This window comes from Aspergillus viridinutans (assembly GCF_018404265.1).
Source record: "Aspergillus viridinutans IFM 47045 DNA, scaffold_1, whole genome shotgun sequence".
In the NCBI taxonomy this organism is placed as follows: domain Eukaryota; kingdom Fungi; phylum Ascomycota; class Eurotiomycetes; order Eurotiales; family Aspergillaceae; genus Aspergillus; species Aspergillus viridinutans.
In genome coordinates this window covers 4,136,903-4,155,966 of record NW_025091217.1, presented here as the reverse complement: position 1 = coordinate 4,155,966, position 19,064 = coordinate 4,136,903, and the positions used below count along the sequence as shown (strand labels likewise).

General features: G+C 49.2%; 6 protein-coding genes across 6 annotated transcripts; 2 read left to right on the top strand and 4 right to left on the bottom strand.

Moving 5' to 3' along the window:
* Positions 1 to 942: 942 nt before the first annotated feature.
* Aspvir_001171 (uncharacterized protein) lies at positions 943 to 2,178 on the bottom strand (the record flags this gene model as incomplete). Its single annotated transcript, XM_043266299.1, has 2 exons — positions 943 to 1,732; positions 1,799 to 2,178. 2 exons carry the CDS (start codon positions 2,176 to 2,178, stop codon positions 943 to 945), a joined length of 1,170 nt encoding a protein of 389 aa, XP_043122234.1.
* A 1,519-nt stretch (positions 2,179 to 3,697) lies between these two features.
* On the top strand, positions 3,698 to 4,943 carry Aspvir_001170 (lactonase family protein; the record flags this gene model as incomplete). The annotated part of the gene is made up of 2 exons (XM_043266298.1): positions 3,698 to 4,065; positions 4,115 to 4,943. 2 exons carry the CDS (start codon positions 3,698 to 3,700, stop codon positions 4,941 to 4,943), a joined length of 1,197 nt encoding a protein of 398 aa, XP_043122233.1.
* A 575-nt stretch (positions 4,944 to 5,518) lies between these two features.
* On the bottom strand, positions 5,519 to 7,078 carry rfeD (putative transcription factor RfeD; the record flags this gene model as incomplete). Its single annotated transcript, XM_043266297.1, has 4 exons — positions 5,519 to 6,199; positions 6,260 to 6,667; positions 6,717 to 6,862; positions 6,928 to 7,078. The coding sequence occupies 4 exons, from the start codon at positions 7,076 to 7,078 to the stop codon at positions 5,519 to 5,521; spliced, it is 1,386 nt and encodes a 461-aa protein (XP_043122232.1).
* Positions 7,079 to 11,842: 4,764 nt separating this feature from the next.
* Aspvir_001168 (FAD-dependent oxidoreductase) lies at positions 11,843 to 13,258 on the top strand (the record flags this gene model as incomplete). The annotated part of the gene is made up of 3 exons (XM_043266296.1): positions 11,843 to 12,523; positions 12,571 to 12,777; positions 12,824 to 13,258. 3 exons carry the CDS (start codon positions 11,843 to 11,845, stop codon positions 13,256 to 13,258), a joined length of 1,323 nt encoding a protein of 440 aa, XP_043122231.1.
* Positions 13,259 to 14,362: 1,104 nt separating this feature from the next.
* Positions 14,363 to 16,209, bottom strand: Aspvir_001167 (uncharacterized protein; the record flags this gene model as incomplete). Its single annotated transcript, XM_043266295.1, has 5 exons — positions 14,363 to 15,576; positions 15,627 to 15,712; positions 15,767 to 15,918; positions 15,971 to 16,028; positions 16,079 to 16,209. The coding sequence occupies 5 exons, from the start codon at positions 16,207 to 16,209 to the stop codon at positions 14,363 to 14,365; spliced, it is 1,641 nt and encodes a 546-aa protein (XP_043122230.1).
* Positions 16,210 to 17,676: 1,467 nt separating this feature from the next.
* Aspvir_001166 (uncharacterized protein) lies at positions 17,677 to 18,147 on the bottom strand (the record flags this gene model as incomplete). The annotated part of the gene is made up of 1 exon (XM_043266294.1): positions 17,677 to 18,147. One exon carries the CDS (start codon positions 18,145 to 18,147, stop codon positions 17,677 to 17,679), a length of 471 nt encoding a protein of 156 aa, XP_043122229.1.
* Positions 18,148 to 19,064: the final 917 nt, after the last annotated feature.

The following is a 19,064-nucleotide window of genomic DNA, read 5'->3' as shown; positions in this document are numbered from 1 at the left end:
AATGCTTAGGTCAGTCACTTAAGTCTTCTGAGTAGAGTGAAGAAAGAAGAGAGCAGATGTGAAGAGAAGGAAAGTAGCTTAGTCGATTAATAGGGATGAATGCCTACATTATAAGCTTGTTCATGTTGTTCCAGGTCATTTTTCCCGCAGAATACCAAGAACCATGCTTTTATAAAGCATCAACTGACATATGAATTAATGCCATACTATTCACAGTACTCATCAAACGCATCAAAAACGATGGGAGGTTTGCAGTTCCGAAATGACCTCCATTCTCTCCTAACCTGAATCCATCAAGACTTGCGGATACCACGAAAATATATCCAAGGATATGATCTTGATCTTGACCCTATAGCAAGCATGCTCCACTGATTCTGATAATGGAACCCAAGATATTGTAAAAACCAGCAATAGAAGATAGCCGCGACTCAAGCAGCAGTCAGGAACCGAAGCTATATACTCCGTTTTCCTAGAGTCTACACCATGTGTGGTACATAATTCGACAGTACTTTCATGACTGATAGCATTCCTTTCCTGCTGCTACAAACTAAGCCAGTGGCTTTATATCTTTTGCCGTAGCCTTCTATCCTACAATAGAGACAGACTGGGGACTAAGGCCATTTTCAGCCTCTTAATTAAGGCCTAGTGTGGATCACAAGCACAAGGAGGTGAAACGGCAGCTTGAGGCGAAGAGCAAGGCTGCTGCAAAGAAGAAGTAGAGCATCTATATTACAGGGCAGAAACATGTTTAATAAACCTTTTGAATTGCAATAGCGATCATAATACGTTATCAGGGTGTAATGAACAACCCCCTATCGAAATGGCATGTCAAGCAAAGGAGAAAAAAACGTCCTGTCACCCTCTCAAAAAAGAAAATGGCCATAGCAAATCCTCATAACCGCGACACCCGTGGGCAACTGCTGTCATGGTCATACTGTAAACCTACCAACGAGGAGGCGCAGGCCCAGGACTACCGAGAGACTTTCTGTCTGGGCCTCGCGGTGGCTGATTTTCTCCTCCAGATAGAGGGGGGAAGCGCATTGGTAGCGTGGTTGTTTGAGTCAATTGTTGGGATAAAATAATATGAGACTTAACGTGCCCAATAAACGTGTAGGATGGGTCATTAGCCGGCATCATTGTCCAGATCTCGACGGGAACGGTGAAAAGAAGGAGACTAGAACCTCGAAAGGCTCCTTCAATCGTGACCTTGGCGGATAAGACGCTGGCAGGAATATTCCGAGTCAACCACTCTTTCCATTGAGTGGGATCTGGGGGAATCTCGTCCCGGACTTTGACGCTTAGTAGCACCCGGTAACTGTCTCGCTCGCTACTTCTTGTGGCCGCCGGCCTCGAGCGATTGCGGCCGATGGTCACGCTTGGCGAATTCAGTTTAGGGATATGGATTGGTGGAGCCCCGATTTGATTCTGCTGCGCATTGCGGAAAATTAGAGCATAGATACAAGCCAGCGTCTCGGCCTGACCGTTTAGCTGACGGAGTTCATCGATGAGAATCCGGGTAAAGGAGAAGTGGGTATTCGCCGTCGCTGCTGCATCCCAGACAGAGGCTGCTATGAACTCTGCGCCGTCGTAGGCGCCTAGAGCACCTGATCCGGCCGAGCAGCAGTCAAATAGGTAACAGATGTCGCCTGTGTAGTGTTCCAAGTAGCTACGAATGTTCCACCAGTCAAGCTGAGGACCTACAAGGTTCCTGGTAATCGGATCATATCGACCGCTGTTATCCGTCAGTTGAGAACTTGAGACGAATGACTCGAATAGAAGCAGAGAGTTTATAGTTTACCTCAAGTACCACCGACTGGCCACTGTTCCGGCGGAGCTGGCATGTCCTGAGTAGACATAAATGCGCAGTGTATCGTCCCCAGCGTTGCGTCGTGACCAGGAAACAAGTCGCTCGAGAAGTTTGAACTGAGATTCATAAAGCGGAATCGAGAAGCTCTCAGTCTCAAATCCATAAACTGATTTAAAGACGTCTAGAAGTTCTCTCTCGAGGGGCTCGACTCCTATATCGTCGTTTTCCCAATGAAAGGCGATGACTGCTGTCTTTCGATACGGGCTGAATTTTATCGCATGGTTGATTGACGTTTCTAAGTCGGCGGCAAATTGGTCCAGGCGCTTTCTGGCCTGGTGTTCCTGAAACGCGGCCGGTGCTTTTGAGGTCATCGTAGCCAAATGTCAAGTGTGAAAGAGATAGCAAATCTCAGAACATTGAAAGAGCCTGTGGTTATTGCACACGAGCAGCAAACCAGAAAGAAAAACAAGGACAGGATGAAGAAAACAGACAGATAGATAGATTGGTCTTGTCTCTTCCTCTTTTGATGGGAAGATCCCAGACAAGATTTGAGAGCAGGGTGAAATGATTGTAGGTAAACGATGAGAAGAGCCTTAGCAGTGGCTTAGAAGTTTAGTGACACCAATAACACTCAGAAAATGAAGAAAAATGAAGTAAGAAGAGAGAGTAAAGGGATAAACAAGGCTCAGAGCAGGAGATGGTTGAGGTGGTGAGAAGAAAGGAGACAGGAAGTGAGAGGGAGATGAGACGTTTATAAGAGGAAGGGAAGCAGAGGGAGATGGGGTCACTTTACTACAATAGAAAACTCTGGATGCTTCGTCGGTGTTTGTACAATAGTGAATACTGTTATTGTAGTGATCTGTAGCTTACTAAATGATATTTACATCATAGCAAGGTTATTTGTGAATTTTTGGTCAGCTTTAAAGCACGATTCTGATGGACAGCCTCTGACGCAGGTCATTCAAAAAGTTAGTTCTTCAGCCACTCTCTTTAATAAACTGCTTCTGAATAGCTTCATATCATGTATCTATAATCTTCACTCCCGTCCTCCTCGTCCCTTACCTAGAATCCCTTCACCCATACTGGGTAGGTTGTTTTCGGGACGCAGAATATCCAGGAACTTGCTTCTTTCTGAGGGAGAACCTACAAGCATCAACTAAACATGTATCAACGTCACACTGTGCGTGGTACTATCAAACACATCAAAAATGAGGTTTGCAGTTCTCTTTCTCAAACGACTGCATTCTCTCCTAACCTGATTCCATTGAAACTTGCGGATACCACAAAACACATCCTAGACTACGACCTTGATCCAGTAGCAAGGATGCACCCTGATTCTATATTAAAACCCATGATAGGGTCGTAAAAAGCAACAATAGACGATACCCGATCTCGACCAGTAGTCAGGAACCGAAGCTATATACTCCGTACTCTAGTGTCGATCATGCACGATGCCAAGCCTCAAAACATACATGCTTTACCCGAATAGGAACACTATTTCTTTTGTGCATGGAGGTTCCCCGGACCCCGTAAGGGTATCCATCTCTAGTGCGGGGAAGACGTGTCGCTGTAACATCATCAACTTGAGACATCTACCACATCAGAGCACCAGTAGAGTCTAATGACTCGTTTAAACTCAATCCGAATACTCTGTATCCCACGTTCTTGGCATCCCACACTCATACTCCATAAACATAAGAAAAAATGCAGATCCATGCCGACTACCGCTCCCCACGCCAGCCACCAGCTCCGCTATCCTGCATGAAGACAACAACAATGTCACCGTCGCGCCTTCATTTCCGTCCGGGTTTCTCCCGCAGACCCGAGTATATAATTCGTAACTACCCCGTAAACTGACAATCCTTCGACCTGCATACTGCACTGTACAAAATGCTGGGCTATCTCCCCCTGTTCGCAACCCTGGCTTCTGCTGCGACCCTCTATGCCACCCACTACAGTGGCTCTGTTTACACCCTCACCCTCGGCCATCGCAATGGCAAGTACGATCTGTCTCTCGCGTCGGCCAGGACCACCTGCGGCGGCATGCCGAGCTGGTTGACCCTGGACGGCGAAACGAGCACACTCTACTGTTCCGACGAGACCGGCGACGCGACGACCAATGGCACTCTGAGCGCTTACGCCGTCGCACAAGATGGATCGCTCACGCAGCTCGCAAAGGTGGTGGACGTCGGCGGTGGCGTCCACAGCGTCGTGTACGAAGGAGACCACGATGCAAAGTACTTGGCCATTGCGCACTAGTAAGTCAATTCCCACGATAATGCGTGACAAATCTGACAGCAGACGAAGCTCCGGTTCGGCGGTATCGACCTTTGCCCTCCCCATCAAACCCGGCGACGAGCCCCTGCAGATCCTGCGGTACCAGACACCACCAGGCCCACGTCCGGAGCAGGACTCCTCTCATCCCCACCAGATCATCCTCGACCCTACAGGCTCGTTCATCCTCATCCCTGACCTAGGCGCTGATTTGGTTCGCGTGTACGCCATCGACAAGCAATCGGGCCAACTAAACACCTGCCCCAGCCTCAACTACACTCCCGGCAGTGGACCGCGACACGGCCTCTTCTGGTCTTCTCGCCACTCGCATCGCGATGGTCTGCGCAACCAGAAAAAGGCCGCCAAAAACGCGCCAGCGACAATGCTGTACACGGTCAGTGAATTGAGCCGCCACTTTCACGCTTTCGCCGTCTCGTACCTCCCCTCTGGCTGTCTCGGCTTCCGCGAGACTCAGGACTCCGTGCCATACCCGGGCGGGGAAATCCCCGAGGGCGCGTCGCTGGCCGAGCTGCAGCAAGCCGGATCAAACCTGTATGCCTCGATCCGCAGCGACCATGCCTTCTCCGGCAATGATTCATTGGCCACCCTCACCCGCTCGAAGAACGGCACCGTGACCTTCCAGGAACTCACCTCTGCCCATGGCCTGGTACCCCGTACCTTTGTCAGCAACAAGGCCGGCACCCTGGTCGCTATCGGGGACCAGTCCTCTTCCAACGTTGCCATTGTCTCCCGGGATCCGGCGAGTGGAAAGTTGGGTGACCTGGTGGCCAACATTCGAGTCGGAGAGCCCGGAGAGCCTGGGACTTCAACAGGCCTGAGCAGCGTCATCTGGGCAGAGTAATTTGAACGTTGTCGTATCTCAATATCTTGCTGGATTCAGAATGTGAAGTGATAGCATAGACGCACGCCAAATGAAATCTTCATGCATTGCTGCCAAAAGACTAATAAGATGCAATTCTGAACCAAACCCGTCCAAACCAGAATAACCAGTGTATCTTAATCCTAAAAAAGAGAAAATCCAAAATGCCCCCGTCATATATTCGTCCAGCATAATCATGAAATAAATGACAAAAGCCCGGCTTTTTAATTCATCCACGTTTTCAACTTTCATAAATCGAGTCTCATCAACCATATGCTGCCAGTACATACCACAGACTAGCGGATTGATTGATGGAAGTATCTCGTTGGCAGGTCATACCTTGCCAAATGTCATGTATAGCCGAGGCATTGAAACCATGAACCCACTTACAATTGATAACGCCCCGTGTCTGCACATTTCAGTCATGTTGCGCGTGATTTCAATGATCATGATCCCAAAACATTAATCGTTATCCATTAGACAGAGTAAAGATTGCGGCAAATGAGTGTAATCGTCCTAGCGGATGCTCAGAGTCGGACGGGAAACAGCCTTCTTCTTCACCTGATTTCGATTTGGAATGCTTTCCACTTGCCCCCGACGGTCCGACACCGTGGACATCCACGCGGGCTCGGGTAGCTGGTAGGCCCGTACCCCGCGCTGTTGCTAGGCACTGCGCTGCCCGGACTTGAGGTCACGTTCTTGAACGAGACGGGTGGACTGCTAACGAACATTCCCACACACTCCCGGCATACGCCGCAAATGCACTCGGTGCACGCATAACATTCGTTCAGGGCCCACGGCCGCTTGCAGCTCGCACAGTATATCTGAATTTCCTTGTTTCGGAATGAAGCTGGGGTCGGGTTTGAGAACCGGTGGTGCTGGCGCTGGGACGCAGAAGGCGGGAACAGATTCAGAACTGGACTGGAGTCTGAATTCGCAGAGGTGCCCATGTTTCTTCCGAAACTGAAATTTTTACCTGATGTGGTGGACGACGAATCGAGAGATTCAATAGAGGGGAACGGCTCGAGATCACCATCCCGACTGCGAGTCTCAAAAGGCGGCGGAGTGAGGGACTTGTGCAAAGGCGATGCCGCGTACGAGTGAGGAGGGAATGGGCGATGCGACGCAGGCGCAGGCAGACTTCCAGACTGAAAAGCAGGTGGTAACGACGAACGATTCTGAGCGGGGGCCGACGTTATGTTAGAAATCAAAGGGGGAATTGTTGGCGAACGACCGATCTGGTCCAGTCAGCTATGAACTAACGTCCGTGACAAACAGCCAAAAAGTGCACGACTCACATCAGAGTTTTGCTCATCATCTGCTTCAGTGGCCGAGGTGGCCGCTTCAATCAGGTCCTCCCACCGCTTGCCTTGCGCCCAAGCCGCCGTTTGAGGCTCAGCCGAAAGTGCCTTGCGATCCCCTAGGCTAGGACGTCGTCCATATTCTTTCGATCTTGTCCGGTCATGCTTTAGCTTGCGAGAGATAGAGGACTTGCGTGGACGAGGCAGCTTGTCTCGTCGCTGGATAGGAGGTAGTGTCGATGAGCGACCCGGAGGAGAGTGGTTGAGAATTGAAGGGAGAAGTCCTCGTGGACGGGGCGACGAAAATGGAGGTAGCGATTCTTGCTTGAAGTGGTCTCGCAGGGATGGAAGTTCAATCGATGATCGCATGCGGTCTCGACCAATGTCGTTATCCGAGTGGACCTCCTTGTGACTTGTCAGCCCAAATCATTCTGTCTCGGTGTGCTATCCATACCATATCAGTATCCCAGTCCGACGCTAAGCGGTGATGGTGCAATTGAGCCAATGCGACAGCAGCTGTTGCAGCTGCAGGATGAGCTTCATCGATACCCCGGGGGGTTGCAGGCGAGCTGGCATCCGCAACGTAGATATCTCGGTCTGCTGTAGCTCAGAGTCAGAGCTGGTGCTCTTTGAATCTAGCTGGTCAAGCAACTGAATGAACCCACCATTATGTCTTCGAGATGGAGCTTGGTTCGGAGCAGATATATGAGCACGCTGATCCGGAGGCGTGGTAACCATCAAGAGAAAGCTTTCTTCGGTAGCCGGGAGCTTCGGAATGTAGTGGTTGGGATGCGCCCGTCGGATGTGCTCCTGCATGGAGCGATAACGTTTCTCCTATACACATATCATCAGACATTAATCCTACAGACGTTGCTTTTGACTAAATATCCTCTCTCGAAAATCGTTGTTGAAGGAGCTGGATAGCCACTAAAAGTGGGGCTCCATACTGATAGCTAGACGGGCGGGGGAAGAAGGAGCAGGGAAATCGAAGAAACCACCATGGAGAACTCACACCCAGACATCTTTTGCGGCAATTGGAGCCGTCATTATTCTTCAATGGACAGACGACCTCATTATTGGCGTCAGTGACAGAAAAGGAGCTGGTCAGGGACGCTCGGGGCGGCATTGTCTGCATGAAACCGTGATGGCGGCGGGGTTGGAGGGAGATGCAAGCAAGCCGTTCGACGTCAATCAGTCAATCAAGCAACGCAAAAAAGGATCCAAGCTAAATGAGCCGAACGTCGCAATACATGCTCCGATAAAGACTGGAAAATTTTTAGAATGATTCTGAGTAAAAAATACCCATGCGACGGATTGAGCGGATGTCAAAGAATCGAAAGTGGAAAGGGAAATTGAGACAAAAGGTTTAAAGTGTGGTAGATGGATACGTGAGCAGATGATATGGAAGAACAATGAACCAGGACTAGCTAGCTTGTAAGTACTCGAATAGGATAGCTAGCAGTAAGAATAGTAATGGTAGCTCTGTCGTGGTCGGTATATAGATAGCAGTTAAAAGTAGCGGTAGATGGTGGTAAATGTGGTTAGTCCGGGGAGATAAGTGTGATAGAAAGGGAAGGTAAGGGGGCGTCAGCAAGAGTAGGAAAAGTACGGGTAAAGCTGCAAGGTATCGTAAATGAAATACACAGCTAGATAGGTCCGGTACAGATGGAGAATGCCAATAGCAGACAGAATATTGGCTTAGTTGATCCAGAGGTCAAGAGGGGACGAAAGAAAGCCGGTAGAGCTGGGGAGGGGAAAAGGGTGGGTGGAATGGAACGAAAAAGCTGGATATCTCCCTAGGGTTTTTAGGTAGTATTATTGTGAAAGTGTAATGATGATGACTGGTGGCCGAGAAGCCCGGAAAAGGCAGAGTGTGGGCTTCAAGCTCAAGGTCGAGGGCAATCTACCACAGATGATATTGATGTCCCTCTTTATCGCTTGTGCAGATAGTGGTGACGATGTTGATGATAATCGATAACGATAACAAAATTGTAGTCTTCTGGTAGATTGGTTTCTTTGAGATGAATCCGGTGGCACGGTGTCCAGTCTAATGGTCCAAGGAAGGCAAATCGTTCCGTGGGACATCGAGATCACTACACAGGCCATTCCCCTAGTATCCGATATGATTATCATTGCGAGGACAGACATTTTACACTTGGTAGTATCAAAAGAGGTAGCTACCTAGCTACCACTGTTGCACTTGCAGCAGTTCCTACCCACTGTGATTTTTGAGAGGGGCAGAGGGAAAAAATCACTAAAAAGTAGGTAACTTGTATTCAAGTGTCACACAGATGACAGCCAATGGCATTTGATTGATCAGGCAAGCTAAAGCCCGAGTTCGAGGGTCAAGGAAGGCCTCTCCGTGATGCCGAATTAAAATCGCGCCTATCGATAAACGAAACGTGGGACAGAGCGATACCCGCATCGCAGACATGGGTGTCCTCATTACACAACAGCATTTTTCGGCTGAACCGAAAGACTTAAGGGGGAATCAGAATTTTCAAAGACCGATATCCAGCTTGAGATGAAGCCACAAGTATCAAGATATATCCCGATTTCCATCGTCAGATAGAATGTACCCCTTACAGGAGGTGGCATTACCTGCTGTCAGTGGAGTATGTGACCATCCAGATGGATTAAGGCATTACCGTACTGTATGGTAAATAAAGGAGGGGTTCCGGCAGACTGGGTATTCGACTCCAACACAGGTTTGTTTACAGAAACTTTAGGATCTTGCATTTTATTTTGTCCAACTCTTCCAATACCTTCATCAAGATAAATTTGTGATAAAATATGCTTAATCTGAAGTGTTTAATGCTGTACTTTCTTGACTGATTCTGCGTCGGTCTGTTGTTGGAGCTGTTGGATGGATTGAGCTCGGTCAAAGATCTGGTATTACCAATACGTGTACTGTCGCAGACCATCCAAATTTCAAGGTCTGAATGACCAGCACTTCGGGAAGCCCAGTGGAACCCTGCCCCTCTTGAGATTTGGGACAGCTGCGCAGCACAAATTTCAGCTGGGCCTTGACCTTTCAGAAGAGCTGCATTCTATGGTGAGATCAATTCCCTTCTTCTTTTATACCTTGAAAGTATGGAAAATGCCCATTTATCCGGAGACCAGGTACAAGAGCACGAAAAATTGAAGGTTATATGAGTAGGCCTGGTGCGACCTAAAATTTTTGTTGCCTTCCTACTACCAAGCACCTCCTCCTTAGGACTCCATAAGTGCATAGCTCTCCCCAGCTCCGGCTTGGAGCTTTCATTCCAGAGCTCCAGCTCCAGCTGTCTCTAATCTTGCCCTAGTAAGCCTCTACTTGAGCAGCTAAGCCTGACCGGGCTAGTCGATGGCAAAATTCCAGCTTAGTGCTACGCCACTCCAGTCTTTATTCCGTTCCAAGGTGGGGCACCGGCCTTTTCGAAGCAGGTGAGGTGAGATACAGAAAATTAGATACAGAAAATTTCTGTCAGAACAGTGGCAACTGGAAGGAAAAAGTAAGCATGCGGCTGACTCCACGCTTAAGGAACAAAGAATAGAACAAACATGCACTTAAAAAAAGGGGTGTCTCATTCTGTATGGCTGAGTTTGAGTATGAGCGAACCTCGGAAGCATTCGCTCCTCCAGTTTGGTGGCTGGTGTGGACTGGAGGAGGGGCGTCGATGCCCAATTCGTCCTTGAGCGAAATTCCAGTTGCCGTATTCCCGTTACTTCTTTGGCCCTACGTACTCCCGTCCGTAGACTATGGTTTACTTTTCAATAGTTTACGAATTACGACGATGGAGTACTTCGCTTAGGGAACCAGGCTTGTGTATGTGGTCTGACAATACCTATTAATCTAGAAGAACGTGTGCAGTTTCTAGTTCCAATCAGGTGCATATGTACCCCTCAGCAAGGGTGTATTCTATTGTTCTTAGTTCCAAACCAACTACCTACATAGCTGGAGGACTGGAGGTGCCTTACCCCATAGTGTGGTTCACTATGAGCAAGTGAAGGTAGACTTGATATCTACCGTACCTACAACCTAGGAAACCAGGTAAGCGACTAGATGTCAAGAAATTCTTAAGAGAAGGTAAAGGGAACAGATGTATATAATCTGTATATCTGATACAAGCCATCTTGAGTCACCAGGACCAGGACGAAGATGGGCCGATTATCCGATAGTAATAATGCCGCAAAGCAACCGCAGGTCACAGGTGACACAGTTGGTTATGCAGCTTGAAGCTCTTCCTAGCTTGCCTACCTAGCCTTTTCGGCCTCAAATTCTATTCCCAACTCTCAACAATACGTGAGCAGTTGATCTCTGCAGACTCTGTTTAGACTAGATATCGCTCTTTCAACCTTGAGGTTAACCTCTCTAACATTGTTTTWAAGGATATCGCCCAACCCAACTCCAGGTCCGACAGTCCTGACCATGCGTAATAATATTACTGCGCGACTCCTGCCGCCTTTGACCAGTACCTAGTCTAATTCGTGGGTACCTCACTAAGATTACCTAGTAGACTGCAACTAGCCCAATTGCCGCTTTTGGTGTGATGCAGCAAGACAAAGTATTGTGATTGGATCATATTTATTTTGTAGGACGTAAAGAATTTACCCAATCTTGAAGCTTTCCGGTCAGCATAAGGAGAAATCTTTAGAGAGGTACCAGGTCGTATGATCAAGGCAGGCCCCTCAGGTAGTAGCTGAATTGAAGAAGCTATGCTAGGTGACAACTATGAACCTGTTGAACATGCTCATAGGTCTCCACAATCCACATGTCTATATCCTCACTGCCCCGCTGCAATCTGCTTCGCATGAGGTCATCGGCGTCTTGTGAAGATATTATTTCTCTCAATAGCTCTGTGTTGTTGCGAGAGATTCTCCAGATGAGTCGATCAAATAGGCCATATCTACCCAGAAGGCGTACAATGTCAATAGAAACGTTTGGCTCCTAGGCTATGGAAGGGGTCGGATACGTTCCGAGGGCAATGCACAATGTGCAGTATACATTAAACTGTACAAACTAACAAAGTTCAATTCATCTCAGCTGAACGATGCGCGACGAGACATTCGAATCAGAAGTAGTAATCAGTCGGTGTCGTTGTCGACCATCAGTCATCAATCTCAAAGTGACAATCCCGTACCCACTTCGGATCTCGCAAATCCCCCGGATCTATAGATTCAAAGATTGGACATGACAACATGACCACAGTCGACATTTGCGAAATGATAGTAATGATACAGAAGCTTAATCTTCTTCCGGCCAGAGCCTGATTTGAAGCGACGCCGAATAAGTTGCTCTCTACGCACTTAGCGGCCCACCGTTAACAAAAGGAGGATGTCCGATGCCCCATGGGGTGGGTCTCTTCGTTATCCGATAGGGCCTGAGGCCCAGCCGATACGCCTCCTCCAGATCCGACTCACCAGTCCGCGCAATTCAAAATGTTAAAACCGTAGAGGGTCACCGGTATGATTGTTCATGATTGAAATGGTTGCCTTGCGTGTAGTCGCTCCCCTCGTTAAAGCGACATTTTCAACTGACCCTCGCCATCTCACGTAATATCTTCATCGGTATCTCACCATTCGGATAAAACCGTGCAAATGAACCCCAAGAAGAACTTCCACGTTGCCGTTGTTGGCGGTGGGATTGCCGGCGTGACTCTGGCCATCGCCCTCTACCACCGTCAAATCCCAGTGACGATCTACGAGCAAGCCCCAGCATTCGGCGAGGTAGGCGCAGGCGTCTCCTTCAGTCCGAATGCAGTGGAGGCCATGAAAGTCTGCCACCGGGGCATCTACGAGGCTTTCGAGAGAGTCTGCACGCGGAACCTATGGCCCTCAAAACAGAAAGTCTGGTTCGACTACCTGGACGGCTACAATAAAGGCACATCGACGACTGCGAAGAACTCGAGTCGACAGGAAATCGCATTCACCATCTCCAACAGCCTTGGCCAGACCGGTGTCCATCGCGCGCATTTCCTGGACGAGTTGATCAAGTTGGTCCCGCGTGAGATCTCGCGGTTCAACAAGCGCTTAGAGCATATCACTGAGCGTGCGGATGGCAAGCTCGTCATGAAGTTCGCGGATGGATCCGAGGATGTGACCGATGTGGTGATCGGCTGCGATGGGATCAAATCCCAGGTGCGGCGCATCATCGTGGGTGATGACCATCCGTCCGCGAACCCTTCGTACACGCACAAGTATGCCTATCGGGGCCTGGTGCCGATGGAAAAGGCTATTGAAGCTATTGGGGAAGAACTGGCCTCTAACTCGTGCATGCATGTCAGTAGTTCATCCTCTATTCTTGTCTGTTAACTGACCGGTTCCAGATGGGCCCCGGCGGCCATGTATTGACGTTCCCGGTTAACCAAGGCAAGACTCTCAACATCGTTGCCTTCCACACCACGCCCGACGAATGGACCGACTACCCCCGGCTGACCAGGCAGGGTACGCGCGACGAAGCTCTCCGGGACTTTGCAGGCTACGGGCCAAACGTCATCAACCTTTTGAAACTGACCGAGGAGAAGCTCAGTGTGGTATGTTCACTGTATGGAATTGCATCACGGTTGCTGACCCAGACAGTGGGCAATCTTCGATCTAGGCGACCACCCAGTCCCTACCTTTTACAAAGACCGCATCTGTATCTCCGGTGACGCCGCACACGCCACATCGCCGCACCACGGTGCCGGAGCCGGATTCTGCATCGAGGATACGGCCGTGCTGGCTGCGCTGCTGGAGGACGAACGGGTGCAGACTCACAAGGACCTCGAAGCTGTCCTTGCTGCTTATGATACCAGTCGCCGTGAGCGGTCTCAGTGGCTGGTACAGAGCAGCAGGTTTATCGGGAACAGCTACGAGTGGTTGGCCGAAGGCGTTAATGATGACTTTAAGAAGATTGAAGAGGCGATCAATTACCGGAATGGTATTATTGCCAACGCAGATATTCCCAAGATGTGCCAGGAGGCGAGGGACCAATTGGGCAAGAGATTATCCAAGTTGCAGAGGGGTGTCTTGTAGTCTCACCGACGGGATTTCATTGTCGCTCTTGTATGTGTATATATTGGGTGTGTTGATTGGAATATGAGTTCATGAAGTCAAGGGTATATACTATGTGTAATTGAATCCCTTCGGTCGTTGCTTGACTCCCAGTTCCACATACGGCTATGCGCATCGTCATGCGCCTCCTCTTTTCGCCTTCTAAGTCTAAGCCGATAGGATATCGCGGTTGGTCTTTCTACCCCTCACAGCAGTATCGCAGAAATTCACGCATTATCTGCATCAACAGTGTCAGTCTATCATTGATTTGATAGCCAGTCAAATCTGACATCCCACAAAGAAACTTACCATCGCTCCGGGTGTCAACCTCCGACCAAGCGTTATTTTTCCCCCGGCCGAGATTCAGACACAGATGTATTCCTCTCACACTGCATGACTGACTCAACCCCCTCCCTCGTCCAAAACGAAGCAATCCACGCCCAAACATAGGGGAACGGGTTCAGCAGCGACTCAGCCGGACTATATGCGAGACCAGGGTCGTGAGAGAGCATATCATCAAATTACCATTTGCACTTGGCTCAGATCTCAAGATTTTCATAAATGCATGCTCATGAGAGAAGAAAACATTTTGACGGCCTTCGGGCTCCCTCCGTTTGCAGCCCCTTCTTATTGCATCTTCTCTTGGGAAAGAGTGAAACCGTGAACAAACAGTACAAAAGATGTGTACAGCAATTGGCGGTGGTGATTGGTGGATTGGAGAAATGGTGGCGTCCTCATTTTGCGCTTTGACTGTTTGTTTTGCGTTTGGTTTGTTTGCTGTGTTTGTTGAGATGGTTTTCTCTTCTGATACGTCGGGGTTGTGCTTCACTGTTGAGGTCCGAGGGACCGATAAACCTACGCATTACAAATGATAGCAAGAAGACGGTGACTGGATTCTGGATTCCTAATTATGTTATGAAGCACCTATGCTCAAACATCCTGCATTGTTCCACCAAGATCATCCAGCATCAATCCTGAAATGACATGACAAATGACAGTCGAAAGAAACCAGTCTGCTATGTTTGATGATTCTGATCCAACCGTATGTCCAACCCGACAAGGCTAATCACCAGACCAATGATCTCGTTAGAGCATTTCTCTGTACGGCAGGAGACGACCGTCCAGATGGCTGAACAGCGCGTACGCAATGGCGCGATGGTCCGCGTCCGAGACAGTGGTGTAAAGTTCAGCAAAGGTGCTGAACTTGAGCTTCAGGATGAATCCCCTGTTCTGCTCGCCCAGACGATGAATGTAATCAAGCACTGGTTGAGCGTGCAAGACACCAATGCCGACCAAGTGGAGGTAGCGGAGCTTGGGCGCGACGATGTAGTCCCAGATTTCGTCGAGGACTGGAGTCACGTACAGGCCCAGCCAGGTGAGGTCGGGGAAGCTGGAGGTAAGAGCTCTAATGTCGGGCAACGTAAGCTGGGCCGACATTCTCCGGAGATTGAGTTTGCGCAGCTTCTTCAGCGGGAAGAGGCACCACATGAATAGACTCTTATCGCTCGTCATCTCTGTGTTGAGGGTCAGCTCCTGCATGTTGCGCTGGCGCGAGATGCCGCGGTAGAAGGCGTCGATGATCTTGGGGTTATCTTCGTAGTTTTGCTGGACGACGAGAACTTCCAAGGAGACGAGGCCGTGATTGAGGGCATTCGCTAGCATCAAGAGTTCATCATGGTAGAGCCAAGTCTCGATCCGACGCAGGGATCTGCATGCACCGAGCCACTTTCCGAACGGCTGAGCTAGCTCAGCGCATTTTTCGTAACCGAGGAAAAAGTGGATGGCTTCCAGGGACTGCAAGGGATTCGATTGCATGAGTTTGACCACCAGCTCCGAACGGAACTTGGGCAATCTCAACTCACGCATGGATTGCGAATGAGCAATCAGGCCGGTGACCATGGAGGGCTTGAAGTGCGCATCACGAGAGATTTCGAACCGTTCCAAGGTATTGCGCCGCAGAGCCATGAGGAAATCTCCAGCCGACGTCTCTTCCTCTTCTGTATCACTGTCGGAATCATCGAGGGCGAATCTGGCACTACTGATGGTGGATTCCATCCATTCCCACACGATCAGGTTCCTGAACCGGGGGCAATGGCGTGCGATACTGCGTGCATTGTCCACGTGCAGATGCTTTCCCATATTGTACCAGAGAGTCTCGAGACGGATCAGACGAGGAGCCCACCAGTCGAGAACGGACGAAGACACCCCAAGATAACGGTCTCTTTCCTCCTCATTATCCCAAGTCTCGGGGCAACTGTCACAGACCAAGCTGGTGATTCCAGAGTTTACCGCTAAAATGACTTGGATCGGTCAGCACCTACGGTCACATCGACTGTCATCGAACACTTACCCCAACCGACGGCAGCACAGATGTTGCAATAGTTTTCAAGGCAGATGATTTTGAGATCGAATGCGAATCGACCATACCGCACCTGGCTACTCCAATATTAGCAGCGATCGCTTGAGCAAGACCGAGCATACGCCACTTACTCGGCAAAACCTTTGTCGAGATGAATCAAAAGCGCAAGGTCGCACAAGTCGAGCGTGTGAAGGAATTCGGCGTAGGGGAGATAAGTCTCAAAGGTGAAAGCAGACAAGATCAGAGTCCACCAAAATTTGGACCATGCATTTGGTCTTATGGACTATGGCCCCGTCAGCATACGACCCAGCTATCCTGCTACTATGCGTCCTTACGATCCTGGAGTGTTCGTATGCAGACGCTCTGTGGACACCCGGGAAGAGAGCCTCAGAGCTATTCCTGTTAGCAACCGCCGGTAATCTCCTGTCTCGATGAACACCTACCGGTACAAAGCGCGAAGAGCCGATCTGGACCACTGACGATTGACCAGCGCACACTGGAGGAGCGTATAGAAGTCTTCGGGATCGACATGAGACATGATGATGTCGACGACCTCAGAGGGAAAGTAGACCATCTTGGCGATCTCTTATCCCTTTTCTTGTCTCAGAGGGAGGAGAGATATCCAAGCGTCTGATGTCCAAGTGGCTAGAAGACGAAAGGGAAAACCATCCAAGAAGTAAGGTAGTGGTGTTGTATTTCAGCTGTGTTTGTCTTTGGCTTCTTTCTTTGCAGAGAAAGGAATTTTGAATAAAGCAGGATACATTTCTCTTGATCGTGTGCCCTTTCACTGCGTCGATTAGTCGTCGTAGGGTCAGGGCTGGGCGATTAGTCGTCGGTGGATGGTGCATTCTGAGGTGCATGCCGGAAGATTCTGTATAGCTTTTTCTTCATCGTTCGGGTTAAAGGTACACTATCATTCACAGGTGCTTTATCACTAAGTATCCTTCTGAGCCTACGTGCATTATACAAAGTTTGAGCGGACAAAGGATGAGATATCATTCTATGTCCTTCAGCTTAGTTGATTCGGCAGCCTGCGCCATGATAAAGGTACTCATAATAGAACCAGCAGTTCAGCCTTGGGATTACTGGCAAGAATCATTTGCACATACTAGGCGAGTGGTTTTCAGCCAAAATGAGCTGTCCTGTCTCCGCTGTCATTATGGTTCTGTAGACTGAAGGAACGATAAGCTACGCCGATCAGATCATAAATTTGAGGGATAATTAGAGATCCGATATGGATATGACCAGAAGCTTTCATCTCTGCGCATCCGTCTTGAGACCCACACCGGATACTGTACTTCTCTCCTAGAAGAATTCGTCTGCGTGGACGCAGCTTATGATGGGACCACCTCCGTCTTTAACTACGCCAACATGATCGCAGAAGGCCTGGTCGATAACACCATGACCATTTTTGGTTCGATATGCGTCCTGTAATTTGAAGAGGGTATGTCTTGTGGAATTATCTGCTGTTTGCGGATGATATACTGGTCCATGGAGGCCCAACTTTTGTGGAGCTAGTCGAAAGGGACTTTGTGCGTGCCGTAAGAAGCTTGTCTTTCAGTTGAGGTGTTCTTTGCTGGTGGGTCTAGTGAATCTTATATATGCTTCCATTCCGGTGACAGTTCATGTAGATTCTTGCGGTGCCATGGCAGGGTTTGCTTAGTTGCGCCGCAGCTGAGGATTAGGGTTATTACAGACATTGGTCCTGGCAGGGTGTGATGCAATCCGCTGGATACAGCGTGGATGAAGCCTCCCTGTGATTGATCTAGGGAAGGGTACTAAATCTTTCGCAGGCTGGAAGAGGAACTGAGGAAGCATGGATGGGACCTATTATTCAGCGATGTGTGGTGTCGCTTTTATATTAGACTGGTCCTTCGGACTTGCTGCGCATTGGAGTTCCTGTCAACGACTTTGTCAAGTTCGGACACGGTGGCTCAGAGTCCAGATCAATGTAGAGATATCAGAGAGAATGATATTCCATTGTTGACTGAATCACATGAAGAAGCAAGTTTCTAGCATAACAAGTCTCTGTTGTCATCAGCTAGAGCCCAACACCTGCGTAATCCTGTAGCGATCTTTGCCCCTCAAGCTCCCGACGATAACGATTTCCGTCCTCCCCAACGGCAGTCTGCGACTCTTCTTCACAAACAAATGTCTGGCGTCGCTCCGGCGTCAGAGTACATTGAGCCGCATGCAGCTCCCTTATCTCTGGAGACATCGAAAGCACCGTATCATGAGAGTGGATGATTTTCCGTCCGAGCTCCAGCACCCGCTTACATTGAGATGCCTGCATCTTGCTTATCTCTGGAGACCTCACCACCTTGTCGTGAGCCTGCATAACAAGTCGTCTAACTTCCAGAAGGCCTCCTTCCAAGCTGTCTAAGTTCTTATCCGTATTTTCAAGCTCGCGCACGGCAGTCGCGATGACTGCAGCATAATCAAGAGATCCCATTGCCCTTGCACTCAAGTATGTCTCGAACAGGCGATGGATAGCCAGATAGGTGAGTGCCATTGTTATAACCCAAATGGTTGATAGTAGTAGTGAGTGCTGGTCGTTCGACGGAGTTGATGTGTCCATTGTATGTTAAGGTGTAAGACGTCGGGGGTAGGATTCTCGTTGTAAGTCAAAGATGAGATGAGAGGTCTATAGCCGTCTGGCCTGAAATCGAGAACAGAACAAAGGGCATCTAATCCACAGAGAGGAAGGCTCAGCGTAAAGCATCATCAAGATATCGTTAATAGCGCGCCTACCTTGTTGGCCAGTTCGACTCTTCAGTTCGGCGTCGGAGTTGACGAGTCCTACCCACCTCTTGCCAGCCAAAGACCTGATGCAACGAAGGCAGTCGCGATCCTGTCTCTGCCTCACCAACGATGCCTTAACCCCCAGGCATCTGCCCATTCACTTCCCTTTTAGGCCACCGACTTCACAACAGATGACCCTCTATTATATCATACTGTCAACTGACCCGGACTGGTGGTGCAGCGGGCTAAACTGCAGTAGCCCAACTGCACTGCTGGTCCGGGTTCGAGACAGGCCCTGCTCGTTGCCCGGTGACGAATATTCTTAGAATATTCTTAGACGGGCAGGACCTGGGCGGATCAGAGAGGGGGTGGAGTACTCCCCCCTCTCTGATCCGTTTCTTTTTTTGTTGCTATTCTCGTCTATTGTTTGCAAATTACTACTTATTATTGGTGTTGCATGTTCTGGTAAGTGAACTGACTGAGATGTCGCTAGTCTGATTGCCATAGTTATACTCTATCTGTTTCATGACAAGTTCTAGAGAGCTTTTTCACAGAAGTCAGCATCTCTTAGCACACCGTTAACAGTGGTGCAGTAATAGCTTAAACCACTCTTAATAGGCAGAATCTCCGCCTGTTACTCCTTATACTATCATATAATCTGAGCATTATATAAGGGCTAAATCCTTT